The sequence below is a fragment of the Lithobates pipiens genome, unplaced genomic scaffold (assembly GCF_037356315.1).
Source record: "Lithobates pipiens isolate NorthernLeopardFrog02 unplaced genomic scaffold, aLitPip1_a1.2 Scaffold_13, whole genome shotgun sequence".
Lineage (NCBI taxonomy): Eukaryota > Metazoa > Chordata > Amphibia > Anura > Ranidae > Lithobates > Lithobates pipiens.
The window spans coordinates 455,322,350-455,343,835 of record NW_027507718.1 but is presented as its reverse complement, the minus strand read 5'-3'; the positions used below and the strand labels follow the sequence as shown (position 1 = coordinate 455,343,835).

Here is a 21,486-nt window from a genome sequence, read left to right as displayed (position 1 = left end):
CTAGGGTACCATTTCTTAAGATGTATGTTAAAGTGAGCTTGTGCTTTTGCCCTTTCCTGCTGCACATGTCTACCATCAATTCTCTCCCTGGCTACTCGTTCAAACAACATAAACAAGTAAAGGAAGCCCTGTATAACACTCTAGTTTGAGCAGACAGTGCTAAGGATTCTCTACCCATTCACATGTGACAGTGCTTGGCCAATCATCAAGCACTAGCACTTTCACATGGGAAGAAAGGGGGTGAGTTGCATGCCCCTGCAATCCTGGATGTACTAATTATATTCTTTGCTTTTTGGAGCTGAATGGAGTGGTACTAAAGCAAACCAGTGCATGTAAATGTAGCACCCTGTCCTAACAGGGGCTGTCAGTTAAATTTAGCATTGGTGGGTTGTAGGTGACCTGGTTTATTTGTAGTCTGTGTGGTCATTTGGGTTTCCCCTAAGTTCAGTGTAGCTGTAGTTTTTCCCTTTTGCCAGTAGGTGTCACCGATACCTTTGGCATTAGTATGATGAGCTGCAGTGACACTAGGTTATGAATATGCATACTTCTCCTAGCCAACCAGTAGGAGTTTCCTGCCCTCTGGTGCATGCTTATAGAGAGTATAAATATTTGGGGAGGTCAGGGGATTGGGGTCTGGTGCGGGTGTGGGAGGTACTGCTCTGCTGGGTAAGTCTGAAGCCCAATGCCTAGCTATGTGTTCCGGGCTCTGCAATTGAGAGACTGTATACTTGCATGCAGTAACTGATGGGGACCTGAGATGGAGTACCAGAAGCCACACTGCCATAGATGGAAACTGTGGAAACATCAAAGGCAGACTCTTCCAACTATGTCCTGCACTTTGTTGTGAGTTGTGGTTGCTATTGGGGACTGTGATTGCTAAATAAAGTACAGAACTCTGGATACAGCTTAAAGACTCATTTATGTACTGCAGTCTACCTTTATATTCTTTTTTTTTTTTGAGGAGTCTGCTATTCTGCTTGTCTACTTGTCAGTGGCGGCTGGTGCTCAGTATTGTGGGGGGGGAGCAGCACCACACCCCCCTGAGCGCTCACTCGAATGGTGATCCATTCACACCCCCTTCCCCCGGTGTGCGATCATTTGGGAGCGCTGTGATCGACTTGCAACAAACCTACCCCGTGCAAGATCCATGGCCTTACCTTATGCTGTGGTGCTGTGATACAGGTGCGGGGAGGAGACCAATGGCGAAATGAATCTGGGGTTGGGTTCCAGGAAGAGGCTGTTGCTGACGGACCGTTGCTTCTCCTCCTGGCTGAATAGAAATCGGGTCCTGAGACCTGATTAGCCGGGAGTCCTAAAACTCCCTGGCCAATTTGGTCTCAGGTTCCGCTTTCTGTTCAGCCGGGAGGAGAAGCAGGAAGACATTAGCGAATATTAATTAGTTAATGTTACACAACTGGGTGGGTTCAAGGCGCAGTGCCTCAGGCTGTAAACAAAAACCCTGATTGAAATCCATCCAGCGCCTTGCATGAATGTTAGGGGCCAGGCGCATGGATCGGGGGGGGTGGCACCCCTAATGCACGGGCTGCCACTGCTACTTGTCCTATAGTATCCTGTGCCCCTACCCCTCTCTCCCCGAGTTTTCACTGTGTGAGCAATAGACTCACTTCTGTTCAGCATTAAAAGTGACTGACACCTATCTTTTTACTCCTTTTCACACCCCAGCATGCCTAGCAACCTGCACCTTGAGGTGAAATATCAGCCCGCCCTGATGCCAGTGGTCATATAGGTTTTCTTTAAGCATATTTAAAGTAATATTAAACCCTTGATTTTTTTTTTTTTTTTTACTGAACACATTAAGCCCAATAAATTAAACATTTCCCAGTACAATATGTTTTAAAATTCTTTAGCACTTGCAGTTTACAGCTTTTTATGCTTCTAGTTCTTGTATTCTCAGCGGCTGTGTGTTTGTATAGATGCACACAGTATAGGGAGACAACACTCCTGCATGTAAGGGTGGCTCCATAGGATGCTCTAGGAGAAAAGAGCCACCCTAAAACAGGGAACCTGGGACTGCGGTCATGGCACCATCTTAAACAGATACAGGTAGGTATAGCACAGGGCTGTGCTTTTTAAATCCTGCCCAGCGGTGCTGACAAAATAAACAGCAGCAAGGGTATTTTTTAATTGTTTCTGCTTGGTTGTTGCTACAGCTGAAGAGGACCCAAACCTAGCAGTCCCAAGGAAGGAGAACTTCTGATTGGCTGCCAGCCTATTTTCAGCCCTGCCCACTACTGGGAGAAGGGAGAGATCTAGGGATGAGCCAAACACCCCCCGGTTCGGTTCGCACCAGAACTTTCGAACGGACCCCAAATTCGAACGAACTTTAGAACCCCATTGAAGTCTATGGGACTCGAACGTTCGAAATGAAAAGTGCTAATTTTAACGGCTAATATGCAAGATACTGTCCTAAAAAGGGTTTGGGGACCTGGCTCCTGCCCCAGGGGACATGGGTCAATGCCTAAAATGTTTTTAAAAATTGCCGTTTTGGCGGGAGCACTGATTTTAATGACGATTAAAGTGAAAAAAAAAAGTGAAATATTCCTTTAAATATGGTGCCTGGGGGGTGTCTATAGTATGCCTGTGAAGTGCCACGTGTTTCCCGTGTTTAGAACAGTCCCTGCACAAAATGACATTAAACAGAAATAACACCATTTAAAGCTGCTTGCGGTTTTAATGTTATATCTGGTTCCTGCAATATGGTTGAAAATCATTGAGAAAAATGGCATGGGTAGCCCTCCCTGCCCATTACCAGCCCCTTTAAGTCTTGTACGCATATTAAGGGGAACCCCGTACCCATATTAAAAAAAGGAAATGCGTCAAAAATTGTACTTAAACGCCCCTGTTAAACAGGGGCAGAAAAATTGGGCCTTAGGCACTGGTGCTGGTGCCACCACACTGCAACCTCTGCCATATACTCTAGTTTTATTGCAGGAATTAGCCCTGCTGCAAAGCATTGCATCAAAAATTGTAATTAAACGCCCCTGTTAAACAGGGGCAGAAAAATTGGGCCTTAGGCACTGGTGCTGGTGCCACCACACTGCAACCTCTGCCATATACTCTAGTTTTATTGCAGGAATTAGCCCTGCTGCAAAGCATTGCATCAAAAATTGTAATTAAACGCCCCTGTTAAACAGGGGCAGAAAAATTGGGCCTTAGGCACTGGTGCTGGTGCCACCACACTGCATCCTCTGCCATATACTCTAGTTTTATTGCAGGAATTAGCCCTGCTGCAAAGCATTGCATCAAAAATTGTAATTAAACGCCCCTGTTAAACAGGGGCAGAAAAATTGGGCCTTAGGCACTGGTGCTGGTGCCACCACACTGCAACCTCTCCCATATACTCTTGTTTGATTGCAGGAATTAGCCCTGCTGCAAAGCATTGCATCAAAAATTGTACTTAAATGCCCCTGTTAAACAGGGGCAGAAAAATTGGGCTGATGGCATCAACCAGAACCAGAAATGTTCTTCCAACATATCAGCGGAGGAGGAAGAGGATAGACAATCAACATAACAGGAGAGTCACTCAGCATCAGCATAGGCAGTCTTGAAGGGATGTGATATTTCAAAAAAAATTATTCTGTTACATCAGCTTCAGGTGCTTGGTAGCTGTGGGTGATCCAAGACTGATTCATCTTGATGAAGGTCAGTCGATCAACTGATTCGGTGGACAGGCGCACCCTGTGATCGGTAACAAAGCCACCAGCAGCACTGAAGGTGCGTTCCGAAAGAACGCTGGATGCAGGACAGGCCAGTAGCTCAATTGCATACTGTGCAAGCTCTGGCCAGTGATCCATCCTCAAGACCCAGTAAGCCAGAGGATTTTCGGTGGGAAAGGTGTCCAAGTCTGACCTTGCCCCTAGGTATTCCTGCACCATGTAAATCAGACGCTGGCGATGGGTGCTGGAACCGATCATACCTTGGGGCTGCGGACTAAAAAATTGTCTGAAAGCATCAGTCAGACGGCCACCTTCTCCACCGCTCCTTCTGACCGATGCCTCAGCAACACGTTGTCCAGGACCAGGAGTTTGTAACCTCCCAGTCTCTGGGAACGCGTTGCACAGAGCTTTCTGCAAGGCCTCCTGGAGATGTCTCATCCTCTGCTCCCTCTGCGATGGCAAGATAAGGTCGGCAACCTTACCCTTGTACCGTGGATCAAGGAGAGTGGCCAGCCAGTAATGGTCCCTCTCCTTGATCTGAAGAATACGAGGATCCTTCCGCAGGCTTTGCAGGATCAGGGAGGCCATGCAGCATAGGTTAGCTGAGGCATTCGGTCCGGAGTCCTCTGGGTCACTAAGGACAACATGATCCGCAGCTACCTCCTCCCAGCCACGTACAAGTCCACGTGTTTCTTGGGACTGTAAATCATCCATATAAGACTGCTGCTGCTGCTGCTGCTGCTGCTGATGCTGAGTGCCAGTCTCCACCTCCATGCTGACACAATCATCCTCCTCCTCCTCTTCTTCCTCCTCATCCTCTTCCTGTGTGATGGGTGGCACAGCAGGAACACTGTCTGGATAAAGGGGGCCTTGAGAGGCAAGGAAGTCCTCCTCTTCCTGCCTCTGTTCTGCCTCAAGTGCCCTGTCCATTATTCCACGCAGCGTATGCTCCAAGAGGTGGACAGAGGTACAGTGTCACTGATGCATGCACTGTCACTGCTCACCATCCTTGTGGCCTCCTCAAACGGTGACAGGACAGTGCATGCATCCCTGATCATGCCCCACTGGCGTGGTGAGAAAAAACCAAGCTCCCCTGACCCTGTCCTGGTGCCGTAGTCGCACAGGTACTCATTGATGGTCCTCTGCTGCGTGTGCAGCCGCTGCAGCATGGCCAATGTTGAGTTCCATCTGGTGGGCATGTCACATATAAGGCGGTTCTTGGGCAGGTTCAACTCCTTTTGGAGCTCAGCCAGCCGAGCACAGGTATTAAATGATCGGCGGAAATGCACACAGACTTTCCTGGCCTGCTTCAGGACATCCTGTAAGCCGGGGTACCTGCCCAAGAACCGCTGCACCACCAGGTTAAGGACGTGAGTCAACCACCTCTCGGCCTGCCCCTGCAGAGCTGACAAAACATCCGCCCCAGTGTGGCTCCTGTCCCCCAAACAAACCAGCGCAAGCACGGCATGTCATCGTTTTGCCTTCGTACTTGCGTAGCCCCTGGAACGCCTACGGAGCACCGCTGGTTCTGAGGACAGAGCACTGGAAGAGGCCATGGAGGAAGAAGAAGAGGGGGTGGAGGAGAGAGGTGTGTCACAACCAATAGTAGCATTTTGGAGGCGTGGTGGAGGAACAACCTCCAACACTACTGCACCTTGTCCTGCATCCTTCCCAGCTGCCAGAAGAGTGACCCAATGGGCCGTGAAAGACAGGTAACGTCCCTGTCCATGCCTGCTGGACCATGAGTCAGCTGTAATATGCACCTTACCACTGACCGCCCTGTCCAGCGAGGCAAGGACATTGCCTTCCACATGCCGGTAGAGAGCCGGAATCGCCTTCCGTGAGAAAAAGTGGCGTTTGGGGACCTGCCACTGAGGAACCGCACATTGTATAAACTCACGGAAGGGGGCCGAGTCTACCAACTGAAAAGGCAGCAGTTGAAGTGCTAGCAATTTAGCCAAGCTAGCATTCAACCGCTGGGCATGTGGATGGCTGGGAGTAAACTTCTTCCGCCGGTCCAGCAGCTGGGGCAGGGACATTTGCCTGCTATAATCGGACGTGGGTGTACCGCTAGCAGAGTTCCCGGAAGCACTTGGCTGTGACACACCTAATTCTACACCTTCATTCCTCTCAGAGCAGGTTTCAGAGAGGACTGAAGGTCTAGTGGGGTTGGAGATGCCAGCTGATGAGGAGCAAGGAGAGGTCCGCTTTGTTCTTTGGTGTGGGTCTTTGAGGTACGCTTGCCAACGAGCTGCATGGCAGGTCAACATATGTCTGGTCAAGCATGTGGTGCCCAAGCGGCTGATGTTTTGGCCACGTGAGATACGCTTGAGACATATGTTGCAAATAGCAGCGGTGCGATCTGATGCACTCGTCTCAAAAAAGGCCCACACCAAAGAACTTTTAGAATAACGCGCAGAGGCAGCGCTCTGCACAGGCGGAGCTCTGCGGTGTGATTTTGTCGTTGTAATGCCCCTAAGCTGGCCCCCGGAGGGCATCCTGCCTCGTTGGACATGTGCCTCCTCCTCCTCCTCCTCCTCCTCTCTCCTTCCAGGCACCCTCGTAGAGTCAGCGCCCTCATCATCCCCTCCCTCTTCATCGCTGTAGCAAACCTGGCAGTATGCTGCAGCTTGTGGTACATGACTGCCAGATTGCTGTCCTTCTTGAGCATCCCCTCTCTCTGCGCTCACGCTACTGCCTTCCTCTAGCTGAGTGTCATCATCAGAGCCCACAAAACACTGGGCATCCTCCTGGAGCATGTACCCAACACTGTGCTCAAAGAGTTCAGGAGACTCCTCAGGAGGACGTGGTGGGTCTAGGGAAGGAGTCACTGATGATGACATTGAGAGGAGGGAAGACGATGCGTTGGCAGCTGCTTTGCTAGTACCCTGAGACTGGGTGAGAGAGGATGAGGAGGATGAAGAGGGCTTGGTCATCCACTCTACCAAGTCGTTGGCATGTTGCGGTTCAACATGTCCAGCTGCCAAAAAGAAGGACAAGCGTGTCCCATGGCATGTGCTGATGACAATGCACCACGTCCACGACCAGCACTGTTGTCTCTAGACACAGAGCCTGCTTGCCCTCTTTTATCGGCTCGCGCCTGTCTGCCTCTCCTTGCTGGCCTTCCAGACATGGTAATGGCCTGAAGGGAGTTGGGTAAAAAAGCAGTTGGGTAGTGTATATTGTGCTAGAGGCACAGAACACCCACTAACTCCTGCAGATGCCTTTATTATAGAACACCAGAGATAAAGGGGTATATACAGATGTATACTGTGCTGTGCTGGAGGCACACACAACTTCCAATAACTCCTGCAGATGGCAAGTGGGCTCAAATAGAGAACAGCTATGTAGGTGGATATAGCGGTATGTACTGGGTACAGAGCACGCAGACAGCACGCACTATCTCCTAACACTACTGACTGCAAGCTCTATTATAAAAGATAGATCACTAGCTATATAGGTGAGGTGAATATAGCGGTGTATACTGCAGTCAGGGCACGCAGACAATAACCACTACACAACAGCAAGATCGAAAAACGATCGGTGTGTACTGTGTTGAAGGTACACAGAACACCCACTGCTTCAGACGCCAACACACTACACAAGGCCGCCGCGCTGGCGGCCTTATATAGTGTGGGGCGTGCACTACACAGCCTGAGCTATGATTGGCCACAGGCATCCTGCCTGTGGCCAATCATGGCTCTCCTCGCTGCTGGCGCTGCCATTGGCCAAGCATGCGGGGTCACAGTGCATGCTTGGCCAATCATGAGCCAGCAATGCACTGCGCCATCGCAGTGCATTGTGGGCCGTGAGCGCCACACGAATTTGGCGCGAACGGACCAAAATATTCGGACTTCGCCGAACGGACGAACAGCCAATGTTCGAGTCGAACGTACGTTCGACTCGAACACGAAGCTCATCCCTAGAGAGGTCCATGTGGAGGATGGAAAGGAGAGAGCCTGGGAACTACTTAGAGAGCAGGAGTGCATGGACAGTCCATTTTATGCCTATGGAGGGTGTGTGAAATAGGGAAAAGAACTGAGGGCTTTCTACGACTGCTGCTACAGAGCCCCAGTTCCGAACTATGCTTTGTGCACTGGGAGTCTGTGTACATCAAGTGCTGTGTGCGCTGCCCTTTTTTTATGGTTGTGTTAGACTGTGTACATGGCTGTTTGATGTTGTGAGCTGCTGCCAGAGGATCTTTTCTGCTAGGAGAGGTGTGCTGTACCTGAACCACATGTCAAACTGTGTGTAGAGACCAGGCTTTGGGCTGCAGTGCTGGCAGTGACTGTCTACTGTAGTTCCAGTGTGTTCCAGTTACCCAGAGTAACCAAGTGTTCAGGCTACCACCTCCTGCTCCAGCTGCAGAGAGCTGGCTTGAGAGCGAGCACCCTTTTGTCAGCCAATGAAGGACTGCTCAGGACCAGAACTAAAGTCATCTTTTGTGAGATACCTTTGGCCACCATCTTGTGTGTCTAATTGAGCGTTTCGACAGAGGGGCTCCATCGTCAGCAGACACTCTACATTGTCCCACTGACCCATGGTTACGTAGGACATCTCTATAGTAGGCAGGCTGTAGTGCTATTTCAAAAGCCATTTGTATTGCTGTACTGTGTTGTATTGTTGTTTATCTGCATTACAAACCTGTAAAAAGCTTTCTCATACTCGCCTAGTGCATGTTTTTGCATTGGTTTCTTCTCAGGCAAATGTGGTAAATGAACAGTGACACCCAGCAAATTGTGATGTATGACAAGTGTCATATGAGAGCTCATGGTCCCCACCAACCACTTTTAAAAGTGTCAGTCTTTATTGACCTTGCAACAATCCAGAAAATAAAACAGCATACTTCAACAAAAAAGTTCATAACTCGGGTACAACAGAAAACAAGAGAATGGCTCACTGCCACTATACTGGTCCCACCCTGGGGTTTGGGGGGGGGGGGGGTTCCTGGGTTAACCCCTTTAGGACCAAAGTCCCTATGATCACAGTATGGAGGTTTGGAAGAACCTCATAAATTCCAGTTCCCTAATAATGACCAATCCAAAGAATACTGAAAATGAGTCCAGTTGGATTACCCCAGAACCAATTATCCTGCATGGGTGAGAACCACAGAAAACTCAACATTGTCTTCAAGCCATCCCATCCTAGAGAGACCACAACCCAAATAGCAGGGAAATATTGCTGCCATCCAGGACCCATTTCTGGCATCCTGCTCACAAAGTGTCTGCTTTGCAGCAATACAGTGCATCCGGAAAGTATTCACAGTGCTTCACAGTGCTTCACTTTTTCCACATTTTGTTATTTTACTGCCTTATTCCAAAATTGATTAAATTCATTATTTTCCTCAAAATTCAAACAATACCCCATAATGACAACGTGAAAGGAGTTTGAAGCCTGTGCAAATTAATTAAAGCCTTATGTATTTTTGAGTATGATGCTACAAGCTTGGCACACCTATTTTTGGGCAGCTTCTCCCATTCTTCTTTGCAGGACCTCTCAAGGATAGGATATATAATATAGGAAGCCAGCTTGTTATATAGCTTGTTAACAACTGGTCAAAACTAATATATTTCATTTTATATTTCTAGTTCATACTGCAGTTAGACTCCTCTATTCTAAATACACTTAACTGACGTAAGCATTTTCAGCAGCTGATTTTATCACTTACTGAGTATGCAGCTAATTTATTTATTAATCCTTGCCTATGTTCCAGTTGAAGTTGGTGCTATGACACTGCCCCAGGTTTCCTATATCAGGGTGGCTCCTTTTTCTTGTAGCATCCTTTTGGAAGGCAACATGTTTTTTTTTCTAATGTCAGATGTTTCTGAACTGTGAAATCTGTTTACACCCAGCCTATTATATGCTCTGTAGTATTCTTTTAGTGTTTTATGTTAGCATTTCTACTTTCTTTGTAAATAAATGAGATCCTTGCTTATTTTAGAGGTATGTTTGTTTCTATATTTCTATAACTAACATTGTTATTGTATCATCGCCATTAACTTTATCAGAGCTTTGATAGACTAGCTAACTATAGGAATAGACAAGGACATACATATTCATATTAGGGGAGATCCAAAACCATCCCATATTTATTTCACATCCTATGTAGCCACCCTTGCATGCAGGGACTAGAGTTGTGTCTCCCTACACTGTGTAGGGGGACATGGAATGGGCAGGTGATAGTGCCATATTCTACCAGTCCCACCCTGCTTCTTCATGAATAGAGTACCACATACATGCCTTTGTGGCCACCATCTTGGACACATTTCTTCTGGCCAGAGGCTTCCTCACACAATCCCCAGCCTGAGGCCTAACTCTTAAAATAAAGGGATATCTGCATTTTCAGCATTTTATTGCAACTTCATGTTTCTTCCCATAACCTATAACATTTGACATAGTTACAGAACTTCAGTGCAGAGAGCCACTTGCATGAATGTACATCTTGCAGCAGTCTTTCCAGTGCAGAGGACAATTACACATATTTAGCTATCTTCCCTTCATTCCTCTCCTTGGGGGCACCACAGATTTGTGACTGCTTCCCAGTGAATACCAAGTCCTTGCACCTTAGACTATCCATTATTGAGCCACAGGACCCAGAGCTGGTGGTCAGGGGTGACAAGTTCCTTCTTTTAGTATGCTGCAAATCTCTTAAAAATGTCCCTTCTATAGCTTTGACCAGTCGGTCATGCTCCCTGATGTTAACTACTCCCAGGTTTCTGCTGCCATACACATTAGTGAACTATGTCATTGCCCTCAAGGCCATATGCACCAAGCTACAAGACTTGTAGTAGAAAAAGAGGGTAGACAAAACAACTTTAGCCAGTTCTCAGATGTTCTGTGTCATTCTCCCTTGGAATTCACCCTTGCACATGGTCCCTTAGATCAGCTCAGCATAGAATTACATCTTTGCAGATCTGTGGTATCATGGTCCCATACCCCAAGAGACCTGGACCCCACCCACAGCTAACTTGCATAGGGACACTATCTTCACCAAATACATCATTACCAGACTTTATTACACACTGCCATAATGGCAACAGAGCCATCTAGTTTCAGGCAAGCTAACTGCACCTGCCTACAACTGTGTACATCAATAGAAACAAAGCCTCGTAGTCTAGGATGACAAGGCACCTCCTCTGCTCCTCCTTCCTCCAAACTTAGAGACTGAATTGAGACCGTACTATCCAATGTGAACTCTCATTGTGAAGGCTACAATTCGGGAAAGCAGCAAATATAGAGCAGGAGCGAGCAGCAAATAGAGAGCAGGAGCCAGCAGCAAATAGAGAGCAGGAGCCAGCAGAAAATAGAGAGCAGGAGCCAGCAGAAAATAGAGAGCAGGAGCCAGCAGAAAATAGAGAGCAGGAGCCAGCAGAAAATAGAGAGCAGGAGCCAGCAGCAAATAGAGAGCAGGAGCCAGCAGCATTAAAAGTTGTAAACTATAAGAGCAGGGATAAGAATGTTAACAAATAGTTTGTTGGCGAATGTTTATTTTATTGTGCTCAATGTGTTAAGCTTTAAAAGCTATAAAAGTATTTGAGCACTCTGCACCTTCAGTGTCATGTCCTCCTTTGTATTTATTGCATTTACTATCTCCCATGATTCTGTGCATCAAATTGCTATGAATCACTATGAATTTATTCCCTAAACTCTAATATCTGAGTTGTAGCAAAAGCAACTTAATCTTGACAAATGGATCCAGTTTTGACAAAAGGCCCCAATGCCTTTATGTGAAAAATATATATAAACATATTATCCCCCAGGAGACATAGCAAAAGTTCACAGACCACACTATGTTCTACTCACAAATAAATGACATAATGGAGATTTTTGTACAAAAGAGTAAATAAAGAATGACTTTTCATGAACTTTTGCTTTGTCCTGACTTATGGAAAAAGAGATTAAAAAAAGACCTGTCTCAGAAGCATTAAAAAAGAGTCCCGCTAATCCTAATTGACCGCAATATTACCTCAAATCCTTCAGCTCCTATAAACCAATAGAAGCCTTCCTTTCTATGATTCATGTATTAATCATTACATTGCAATGGTGAGCCAAATCAGGAGCAAATATACCCCTAAATTAATCTGATACTGCCCTGCCCTAAAGTGAATCTGGGCTTTGCAATGCACAAGTAATGGATAAAGCTAAGGGTTTTGGTTTAGAAGATTGATACATATGCCTAATAATAGACCTTTCACCTTCGGACCTCTTTTACATGGGTAAAAACAGATGGCTGAGCTGAGGTTTTACCACCACCCATCTAGAAGTCTACAATATAGCCCAAAGCTATATAGCTCATATGTTACAGCCACAATGGTTTACGTCACTGAAAATTTACCTTGGCATTTCAAGTATACAGGCGGCACCACCTGTCAAACCTGGCCATTCAAGTCAAGGGCAGTTTGGCTTGCAGTTGCATGATGCCCTGTACACACGGTCAGACTTTTTGACAGAAAATGTGCAATCTGATCTTGTTATCGCAAAATCCGACTGTGTGTGGGCACCAGACTTTTTCCGTTTGAATTTCTGACACACAAAGTTTGAGAGCAGGATGTAAAATTTTCCGACAACAAAATCTGATCGTTTAAATTCCGATCGTGTTTAGACAATTCTGACAGACAAAGTGCCACGCATGCTTAGAATAAATTATGAGATGAAAGCTATTAGCTACTGCCCTCTTATAGTCCCATCATACGTGTTGTACATCGCCACATTCTGTATGATCGGATTTTCCGACACCTTTGTGCGATCGTGTGTATGCAAGACAAGTTTGGGCCAAAATCCGTCAGAAAAAAATCAGACGGATTTTGTAGTCGGAATGTCCGTGTACAGGGCATTAGTCCCATTGTAAATTGCGATTAGGCAAAAATCAGGTCTAACATTGACTGCTTAGCTGTACTTTGAAATAATCAGTCTCTTTATGAAATCTATACAATACTACAATTAGCAACTATTCCATAGACATGGTTTTGACAATTCAGATTTATTCTTTGATTCAAAAAATCTGGGTAATTATAATTATAATAAAATATATACAGTTACATCATTAAATGCTCTTTTAGTGCTCTTTAGACAACCTGTAAACATCACAGGGATCATTAATACCTTTATGATGTCAAGTAATTACTAGTTTTGCTTTATGAAGAACCACAGAAGATTGACAATAACATGGAGACATTTAGGAGTTTGATTTTACTTACAGATAAAACAGCAGCCAAGATTTCTATGCCCCCTGTGGAGAGAGTGATATATGGAATTTTATCACGCTGAATACCAGATGCCTCAAATATGCTGTTGGTGTAGAACCATATCTAGAATCAAATAAAGTAGGTAGGTGAAAAAATAAGTTAGGAACAAAGAAAGTTTAGCAAAGTACATTCTATCTCTCTTTTATTTTAATACAAACAGTAGGGGACTTCCATTTGTCCCAATAAAAAGCTTAAAACTAAAACTGTAATACTTCCCAAGTGAAGTCAGTGAGACAAAATGGAACTGATTTACTAAAACTGGAGATTGCAAAATCCAGTGTAGCTCTGCATAGAAACCAATCAGCTTCCAGGTTTTTTTTTTGTCAAAACTTAAAGTGTTATTAAACCCACAACAGTTAAATTAGCCTTAAGGGCCGCTTCCCACTGGTGCGATGACTGAGATCGGATGTGATTCGCACCGCACTGCAGTGCCAATCACACGCAATCTCTGTGCGATGCGATTTCAGCCGTAACGTTTTATGGCTGAATTTGCATCAAACTCACGCAGGGCCCTTTTTTTGGTCCACAGCAGAATCGGATGCGATTCCTGTCCCAGTTTTCAAATCACACTGTGATATGCGAACTGATTTGGGGGTGTAATTAACTTTTAACTGACACTCCCAGAAGTTTGCATAGGGCAGTGTAAACTGCTGCCGGGAGACATGTGATGCAGGAATCCGCAGTGGAGCATGCTTGTTATGCTCACTGTGGAGCTTAAGGGGTTAATCCTCTGCATTATGTAAAAAGGTATTTGATCCTATCTTCTCTGATCCTCCCATTGTTCCACTGTTCCAATCCATCTCCTGATAGTACAGAGCCTTGGAGTCACTCGGCACATGCTCAGTTCAGTGTGTATTGCTAGAGCTTTTTTTTATTGAGAGGGTGCATGGAAGTAGCACAAGTCCAATCAGCACTGTCCAGACAGAGGGTCAGGGGTCCTGCAGCCTGATAGGACAGTCAGCGGAGAATGAAAACTCCTACAAACTGTAACCAGTCCTTGGCTGGGCACTGGTCTTATATTTACCAAACTAATTGCATTTCAATGTTCTGTGTACTGTGGGAGACCAGATATAGTGAATGCAGGGTCCTGGGTTTAGTAACACTTTCACTGAACAAGCTAAAGTGAGAAGTTGATTGGCTATCATGCACAGCTGCACCAGATTTTTCACTCCATCGTTTTAGTAAATCAACTACTATGCTAACAACTTAAATTTTTAAAGTCTTGCCTCCACTTAAAGCAGTTGTGCAGTGCAGGTATAAGAGGTAGACCCTCATTAATTACCAGTCACAAAACTGGTCTTAAAGTAGAATTTCAGCCCAATAATAACTATTGCTAAAAGTGTTTCCTCCCCTCTACTGCTACCTATCCTGCCTAACCAGTGTAAAAAAGATCTGTAGCATTACCTTCTTTTTTTATTTTGTTTGGTCCAATTACATTATCCTGCACCTCAAAGTCCATTGTTTCAATGAGTGACAGCTGCAGGGGAGATGGGGGGAGCATCAACAATGGCTGTGATATGGGAGCCTAAACCTGGGTGACATCACGGCTCCCGGAATTCCCAGTCGTTGTTGAGCGTGTCCTGATTTCCCCCTGCAGCCACATCTCAATAACATGGGGATGTGACTGGACCAGAGCAGATGTGGATAGGGGAATCTCTTTTCCCTCTGTAAGAGTACTGGGTGCCTATTGGCCTTATTGGCCAGTTGCCACGCATGGGGGTAGTCTCGTGGGAGGTCAGGGAGTAAGTCAAATCCCCCCCCCCCCGACCATAAAAGTACTTGGTATTTCTCCTTACTCACCATGGCTGAACAATGCAGTGGGGCATGTTCTGCTGGGGAGAGTTGGAAGTGCTGGATATTTCTCTCTTTCTTTTTTTTGACAATTTTTATTCAAGTTTATGGCTGAACAATGCAGTGGGGAAGAAAAAGTTGAGTACGTGTGGCTGGGGATGGGCAAAGGAAAAGGTTGGTATAATATGCTGCTGGGGAGGATTGCAAGTGCTTGGTATTTCTCTTTACTCTTCATAGCTGAACAATGCAGTGGGGAAGCAAAGGAAAAGATTAGTATGTTCTGCTGGTGAGGGTTGGTAGCGCTGACTATTTCTCTTTACTTTTCATGGCTAAACAATGCAATCAAAAATGAGTATGTGTGGCTGGGGATGGTCACAGTTAAATCCTAGAGGCTGAATAGAGTGGCAGGAAATTGGAAGAAAGATGAGTATGGGCAAGAGCAGAGCGCAAGAGTTATGTGAAGCTTTTGCACACCTCCCAACTTTTTGAGATGGGAATGAGGGACACCTATCAGCAGAAGTATGCAGGTATAGGACACAACCCTTTCCACTCCCCCTTAAGGGAGAATTGTTCAAAAAAACAAGATTGGTTAAACCCACAAGTGCTTTTTTTACCACTACTATTCCTTCATATTGGCTTTTGGAATTTACAAATGAGGCAATTTAGAAATCAAATGAAAGGTTTAGCACTGGGAAACACTTTTTGATAGATAAAAAGTGTATTTTATATACATCTATATAGATCAGACCAAAATGAGGGACAAATGAGAAAGAATGAGGAACAGAGGGACATTGCTCCAAATCAGGGACAGTTGGGAGCTATGCTTTGGGAGCTATGCTTTGGGAGCTATGCTTTTGCTGTGTTATGACTGGACAGGATCACTGTAGTACAAAATCTCTGTAGTTTAGTTATGGTCAAGAGACAGGGTAATCACTGCAGAGCCATGCATGGACATGGACTGTCTTTGTGTTGTTGGGCAGTGTTATTGTAGCATAACTTACTCTCCTGGCAAGCCTACAAAGTTAGGAAAGCATGGCGCTACCTTTTATTAAGTCCCTCCGTATGTTGATCTAACCAGATGCATAGACAGGTCTCTAATGCCAAGCTCAGCGCCTGCAGTTATGAGATTACAAACAAAATCCCCCATCCTGGCATTGCTTCATTCTTTGGTCTTTAAAACAATACAACTGAGCCCATAAAGCAATGAAAGTTGGATTTCTGATACATCTGCCATGCAATAAAAATGGTATATCCTCTTCTGTGGGTTAACACTAGCGACAAACATTCTAGAGTATAGTAAAAACAAGTGTTGGGGTAAAAAAATGTATAGAGAAAAATGTGCTTGTTCGTGTATTTACAGTTGTTGCATGTTTAATTTTTTTTCAGACAATCCTGAATGCTCTGATGAACTCTAACTGATGGATTTTACATCTCCAAATACACTAAAAAGCCAACTGGTAACTAAGCTGTCCAGAGCCCCCTAATTACTCTATCGTGATTTATGAAAATTGTGGCTTTATGCCACTTATCAATAGGACAGTGTGAGTCCTTTATCCCAATCCTATTACAACCTAATTCAAGTAATTGCCTTTTCCACAAAAGCAGCCTTACAATGGCACAATGACCTCAGATCCTTCTAAAGAGGGCACACAAGGGCATCTGTATTTACTCTGTACTCATTATGTTACTTACAGCATTGAGGCCGCACAGCTGATAACAGGCCATAGTGGTAATAACGGTTATAATCTGCCATCTCACAGAACGCGTCTTGATAAGTTCAATAACGGAAACCATGTGAACGTTCCTTTGTATCCGTGTTTCTGCCAGTACAGCTTCTATGTCTTGAGAAACATCCTTTCTTCCAAGGAATGTGCGGAAAGCTGGGTAAATAAATGCAGTATTTAATTTCTACTGATAGAAATAGAATAAAAAAAAAAACTAAAATTTTCAAGTAATTGGAATCATTCAAATTCCAGCTGTACCCCACTGTCAGCTGCTGATCTGTGGCAACTTGTGGTGGTATAGAAGCAAGAAATGAAAAGTGTCATGTGATCTCTCATCAGATGCCCCTTTAATTGGGTCATAGAATCTTTTATTAAATGCACCATGTGTTTGGTCGGTCTGCTGTTCCAGTCAACAGATACTATGAAAGGAGTGCAAGAAGATGTGAGCAGTGGTAAAGTTCATGATTCGAAAAAAAATACCAAAAATTAGAAATAGCGCTATATTGTATAAAATTCACTCATCTAACTTGTCTATATGCACTATTTGGATCGTGATACCAAAGACTGACACAACATCCCCATCTAGGATCCCTGGGGTTGGATAATTTGTTGTCCCCAGATAGGAGCTTGTGAGTAAAATGTGTCCATCAATATCCTTCCATGTGCCCCTATGCATATACTGTACTTAGTAACAGTCTACTAAAGTTCTGCAGTATTATGCACTTCCATTAACCAAATTGCTGAAGACCAATCCTTATAAGGCTGAAAGATATGAGCACAGAAATATATATTTTTTCTTGTTTATTGTGGCTTACTATTAACAGCCCTTATATTTGGATGCACTGTATATTATAAGCTAAGATAGGGTGATAAGTTAAAGCGGTTCTAAAGGTAAAAGGTTTTTTTACCTTAATGCATTCTTTGCATTAAAGTGAATGTAAACCTGATTCATGAAATTTGACCTAGGCATATACTGTATATCTACAGTATTTTCTTATCTCTCTCCAAAGCCTTAAGTCTCCTGTCTTTCTGCTTTCTGCTGTTTAGTTCCTCTGTTATCAGCATGATAACTTCTGACAAGTTCTCCGAGACGGGAGATAAAACCAGTCTGAAATGTGTGTCGGAGGTGGGTGCTATAAATAGATTAGCAGAGAGCTTTTCCTGTCACAGCACAGCTCTGAAATTATCTTCCCTCCTCTGCCTATGTGGAAGGGGGGGGGGGTGTGCCTTTCCTCCAATCAGCTGTAACACAGTGCATGTCAAGACGCCACTCCTACTGCTGAATAAGGAAGTCAAAATTCTAATGCCACGTACACACGACCAGACTTTTCAACAGACTAGGTCCAACGGTCTTCCCGACGGACTTTCGGTGGAGGCCCGACAGACTTTCTGAACGGATTTGGCCACACACGACCGAACTAAGTCCGTTCGAAAGTCCATTCATTTTGAACGTGATGACGTAAATGGGACTAAACAAGGAAGTTCAATAGCCAGTAGCCAATAGCTGCCCTTGCGTTGTATCTGGTGCGTCGGACTAGCACACAGACTAACGGTTTTCCCAATTTTTAGTCAGTCGGAGTTGAGTCCGTCGGATAGAATTGAAACATGTTTTATTTCTAGGTCCATCGGACTTTTGGGAAAAAAAGTCAGCTGGAGCCCACACACAATCTAATTGTCAGACGGATTCCTGTCCGCCGGACCAAGTCTGCCGGAAAATCCAATCGTGTGTACGCGGTATAACATGATGTCAGAATTTTAAAGAATATAACAAGCTGAAGACAGAAGATATATATGTAAAACTTATGTAGGGAGATTTGTTTCGTCCCTGTGTATCATCGGAGGTTCTTCACTTCACTGGTTATAGGAGAGGGTTTACATCTACTTTAATGCATTCTATGCATTAAGGTAAAAATAAATAAATAAACTTTTAATACTGGCTTTCATCTCCCCACTCCTGGCTCTCACAGGCTTGGTTGAGAGCAGCAGGAGCCAGTGGCTTCTGCTGGCTGCTGTCAATCAAAACCTGTGAGCAGAGAGCAGGTCGTGGGGCAGAGCTGCACTGTGTGTCTGAATAGATGGCAACAGCCTGGTTCAGGATCGAGAATGCGTTTCTGGCTCGGGCAGGTCACCCAAGAAGAGGAAGATCCAGGCTCCTGTGTGCTAAACCATTGCACAGAGCATGTAAGTATGACATGTTTGTTTTTTGTTTTGTTTTAAAATTCAAGCTTTACAATCACATTGAAGCACAGACAGTTCTTATGATATTGTTGCACTAACAAATTATCTTTTCCATTCTATTTAAAATTTTTGAAAAAGATGGAAGTGCCACACCAGCTTATTTAGTCCTTTAACCACTTCAGCCCGGAAGGTTTTACCCCCTTAACGACCAGGTCAGTTTTTGAGATAAGGCACTGCGTTACTTTAAGGCCCCTTTCACACGGGGGCATGGGTGGCGTTGGAGGTAAAGCGACGCTATTTTTAGCGCTATTTTATCGTAGTTTTAGCGGCCCTATTCGGCCGCTAGCGAGGCGGTTTTAACCCCTGCTAGCAGCCGAGAAAGGGTTCAAAACCACCGCAAAGTGCTACTACAGCAGCACTAGGCCAGCAGTATAGCCGTGCTGCCCCTTTGATTCCAATGGGCAGGAGCGGTGAAGAAGTGGTGTACATACCGCTCCTTCACCGATCCAATGATGCTCCTAGCAGGACTTTTTTAAACGTCCTGCCAACGCACCGCTCCAGTGTGAAAGCCCTCGGGGCTTCCACATTGGAGAGACAGCAGCGGCTATTTCAGGGAGCTTTGCATGCGCTATTTTTAGCCCCAGTGTGAAAGGGATCTAACTGACAATTACGTGGTGGTGTGATGCTGTGCCCAAATAAAATTGATGCTGTTTTTTTTCCTCCAAATAGAGCTTTCCTTTGGTTGTATTTGATCACCTCTGCGATTTTTATTTTTTGTGCTATAAACAAGAAAACAGACAATTTTTAAAAATTCTAATTTCTTCATCAATTTAGGTCAATATGTACTCTGTTACATATTTTTGGTAAAAAAAATCCCAATAAGCGTATATTGATTGGTTTGCGCAAAAGTTTTCACATCTACAAACTATGGGATATTTTTTATGGCATTTTAATTTTTGTTTATACTAGTAATGGTGGCGATCAGCGATTTTTAGTGAGACTGCGAGATTGCGGCAGACAAATTGGACACCTGACACTTTTGACACTTTTTTGGGATCAGTGACATTATTACAGTGATCAGTGCTAAAAATATGCAATATTTACTGTACTAATGACACTGGCAGGAAAGGGGTTAACATCAGGGGTGATCAAAGGGTTAAATGTGTCCCTAGGGGGTGCTTGATAACTGTCTGGGGGGTTGCTCTGACTGGGGAAAGACTGAGATTTGTGTTCTTGCTTAGTAGGAACACAAGATCTCTATCTTCTTCCCGTCAGAATGGCGATCTGCCTTGTTTATATAGGCAGACCGCCGTTCTGCCTCTCTTGGGAACGATCACAGTTGGACAGTAGGCATCGGGTCCGCCGAACCCTACTGATTGGCTCCCCTGCTGTCCAATCAGTGTGCCATCCTGCCTCCAGCAGGGCGCCCCCTAGTGGCTATTGCTCAAATTGACGTACAGGTACGTGATTTCGCGCTATAGAACCGATCTGATGCAGTACGTTAGGAGGTCGGCAAGTGATTCAATTTTTTTATTTTGCAACAACAAATGCATTTTTAAAGCTTGGCACTCCCCCTTCATCAGGGCTAAAAACTGATAAAGTAGGCACCTGGATTGGAAAAGCCATTAGATGTCAAGTTAAAATAAGGTTATAAGTTAATACACAGACTGACAGACAACAAAATATCTTTATCTTTCTTTTTGAAATGGAACACTTATGAGACATGGTAGATGTTGGGGAGCTAAAGATTACACTTATCATCAGACATTTTTAAATTTATTTATTTTATTTATTTATTTCAGGTACTTATATAGCGCCGTCAATTTACACAGCACTTTTACATATACATTGTACATACTCTCAAGGAGCTTACAGTCTAAGGTAATTTAAATAACATCTAAATTACCCCAATGATTAGCAAAGGCAGTGAGTGGTTAGAGTAATAGACAATTTAGTGATACTATGGCAACAGTGCATATCTCAGTGCTGTAGTGGTTAGCACTTTTACCTAGCAGCAAAAAGGGCCGCTGGTTCGAATCCCAACCACGACACCATCTGCATGGGTTTCCTCCCACACTCTAAAGACATGCTGGTAAGTTAATTGTCTGAATTGGCCCTAGTATATGTATGAATGTGTATTAGGGACCTTAGGTTGTAAGCTCCTTGAGGGTAGGGACTGATGTGAATATACAATGTATATGTAAAGCGCTGTGTAAATTGACGGCGCTATATATATGTACCTAAAAAAATGTATATCTCAAAATGTGTTTATATGTATCCAGCATATCTCTGAAGAGAAAGCAACATTGCTTGCAAGAACAGATGCCATTGTTTTAGGTTTTACCTTATTTTTTTTTTATTTTTATTTTTTATTACGATCAATACAGTATGCACAGCTGAAATAGGACATGTATACTCGAACAAGTTGATATGCGTGTAATAAAGAAATATGCATCAAAGACCTGGAAACTATGAATATAGTAGAATATTTATAGGTTATGTAATAGGATTTGGCAGTGCATCAAAGTATCTGAGGAACATTCAAATGTACAGGCAAAGTCACCTGGAAAAAGTTGACTACGAACTATTAACCTACTTTTTCAGCTAGCCCCTATGGAATTAAACAGCAATACAGCATTCTTTAATGAAACGTCTAGCTCACTGCGGTACAAGTCTGGTCTCTGTGGAGCAATGCTGCACTGAGAAGGGTGACTGCTGTAGAAATAGTTGGTGATCCTTTGAAGAAACAGAATAGCCTAACAGTAAACCAAAAAAAAACCTTTTATGTTTTAAATATAGAGGAAATCTGTGCCACTTACAAGCATATTACTTATAGCAGTATGGAAGGTAAGTAACAGTCTTGATCACAGT

The 21,486-nt window shown here is 44.3% G+C and overlaps 1 protein-coding gene across 1 annotated transcript in view; it reads right to left on the bottom strand.

The window, feature by feature from the left end:
• SLC2A9 (solute carrier family 2 member 9) overlaps positions 1-21,486 on the bottom strand; it is a 593,533-nt gene that overhangs the window by 297,978 nt on the left and 274,069 nt on the right. Inside the window, exons 8-9 of the mRNA XM_077477785.1 lie at positions 16,406-16,593; positions 12,875-12,985 (exon numbers count right to left, since the gene is read on the bottom strand). Coding sequence (XP_077333911.1) covers positions 12,875-12,985; positions 16,406-16,593 — 299 coding nt within the window. The remainder of the gene's footprint in view (positions 1-12,874; positions 12,986-16,405; positions 16,594-21,486) is intronic.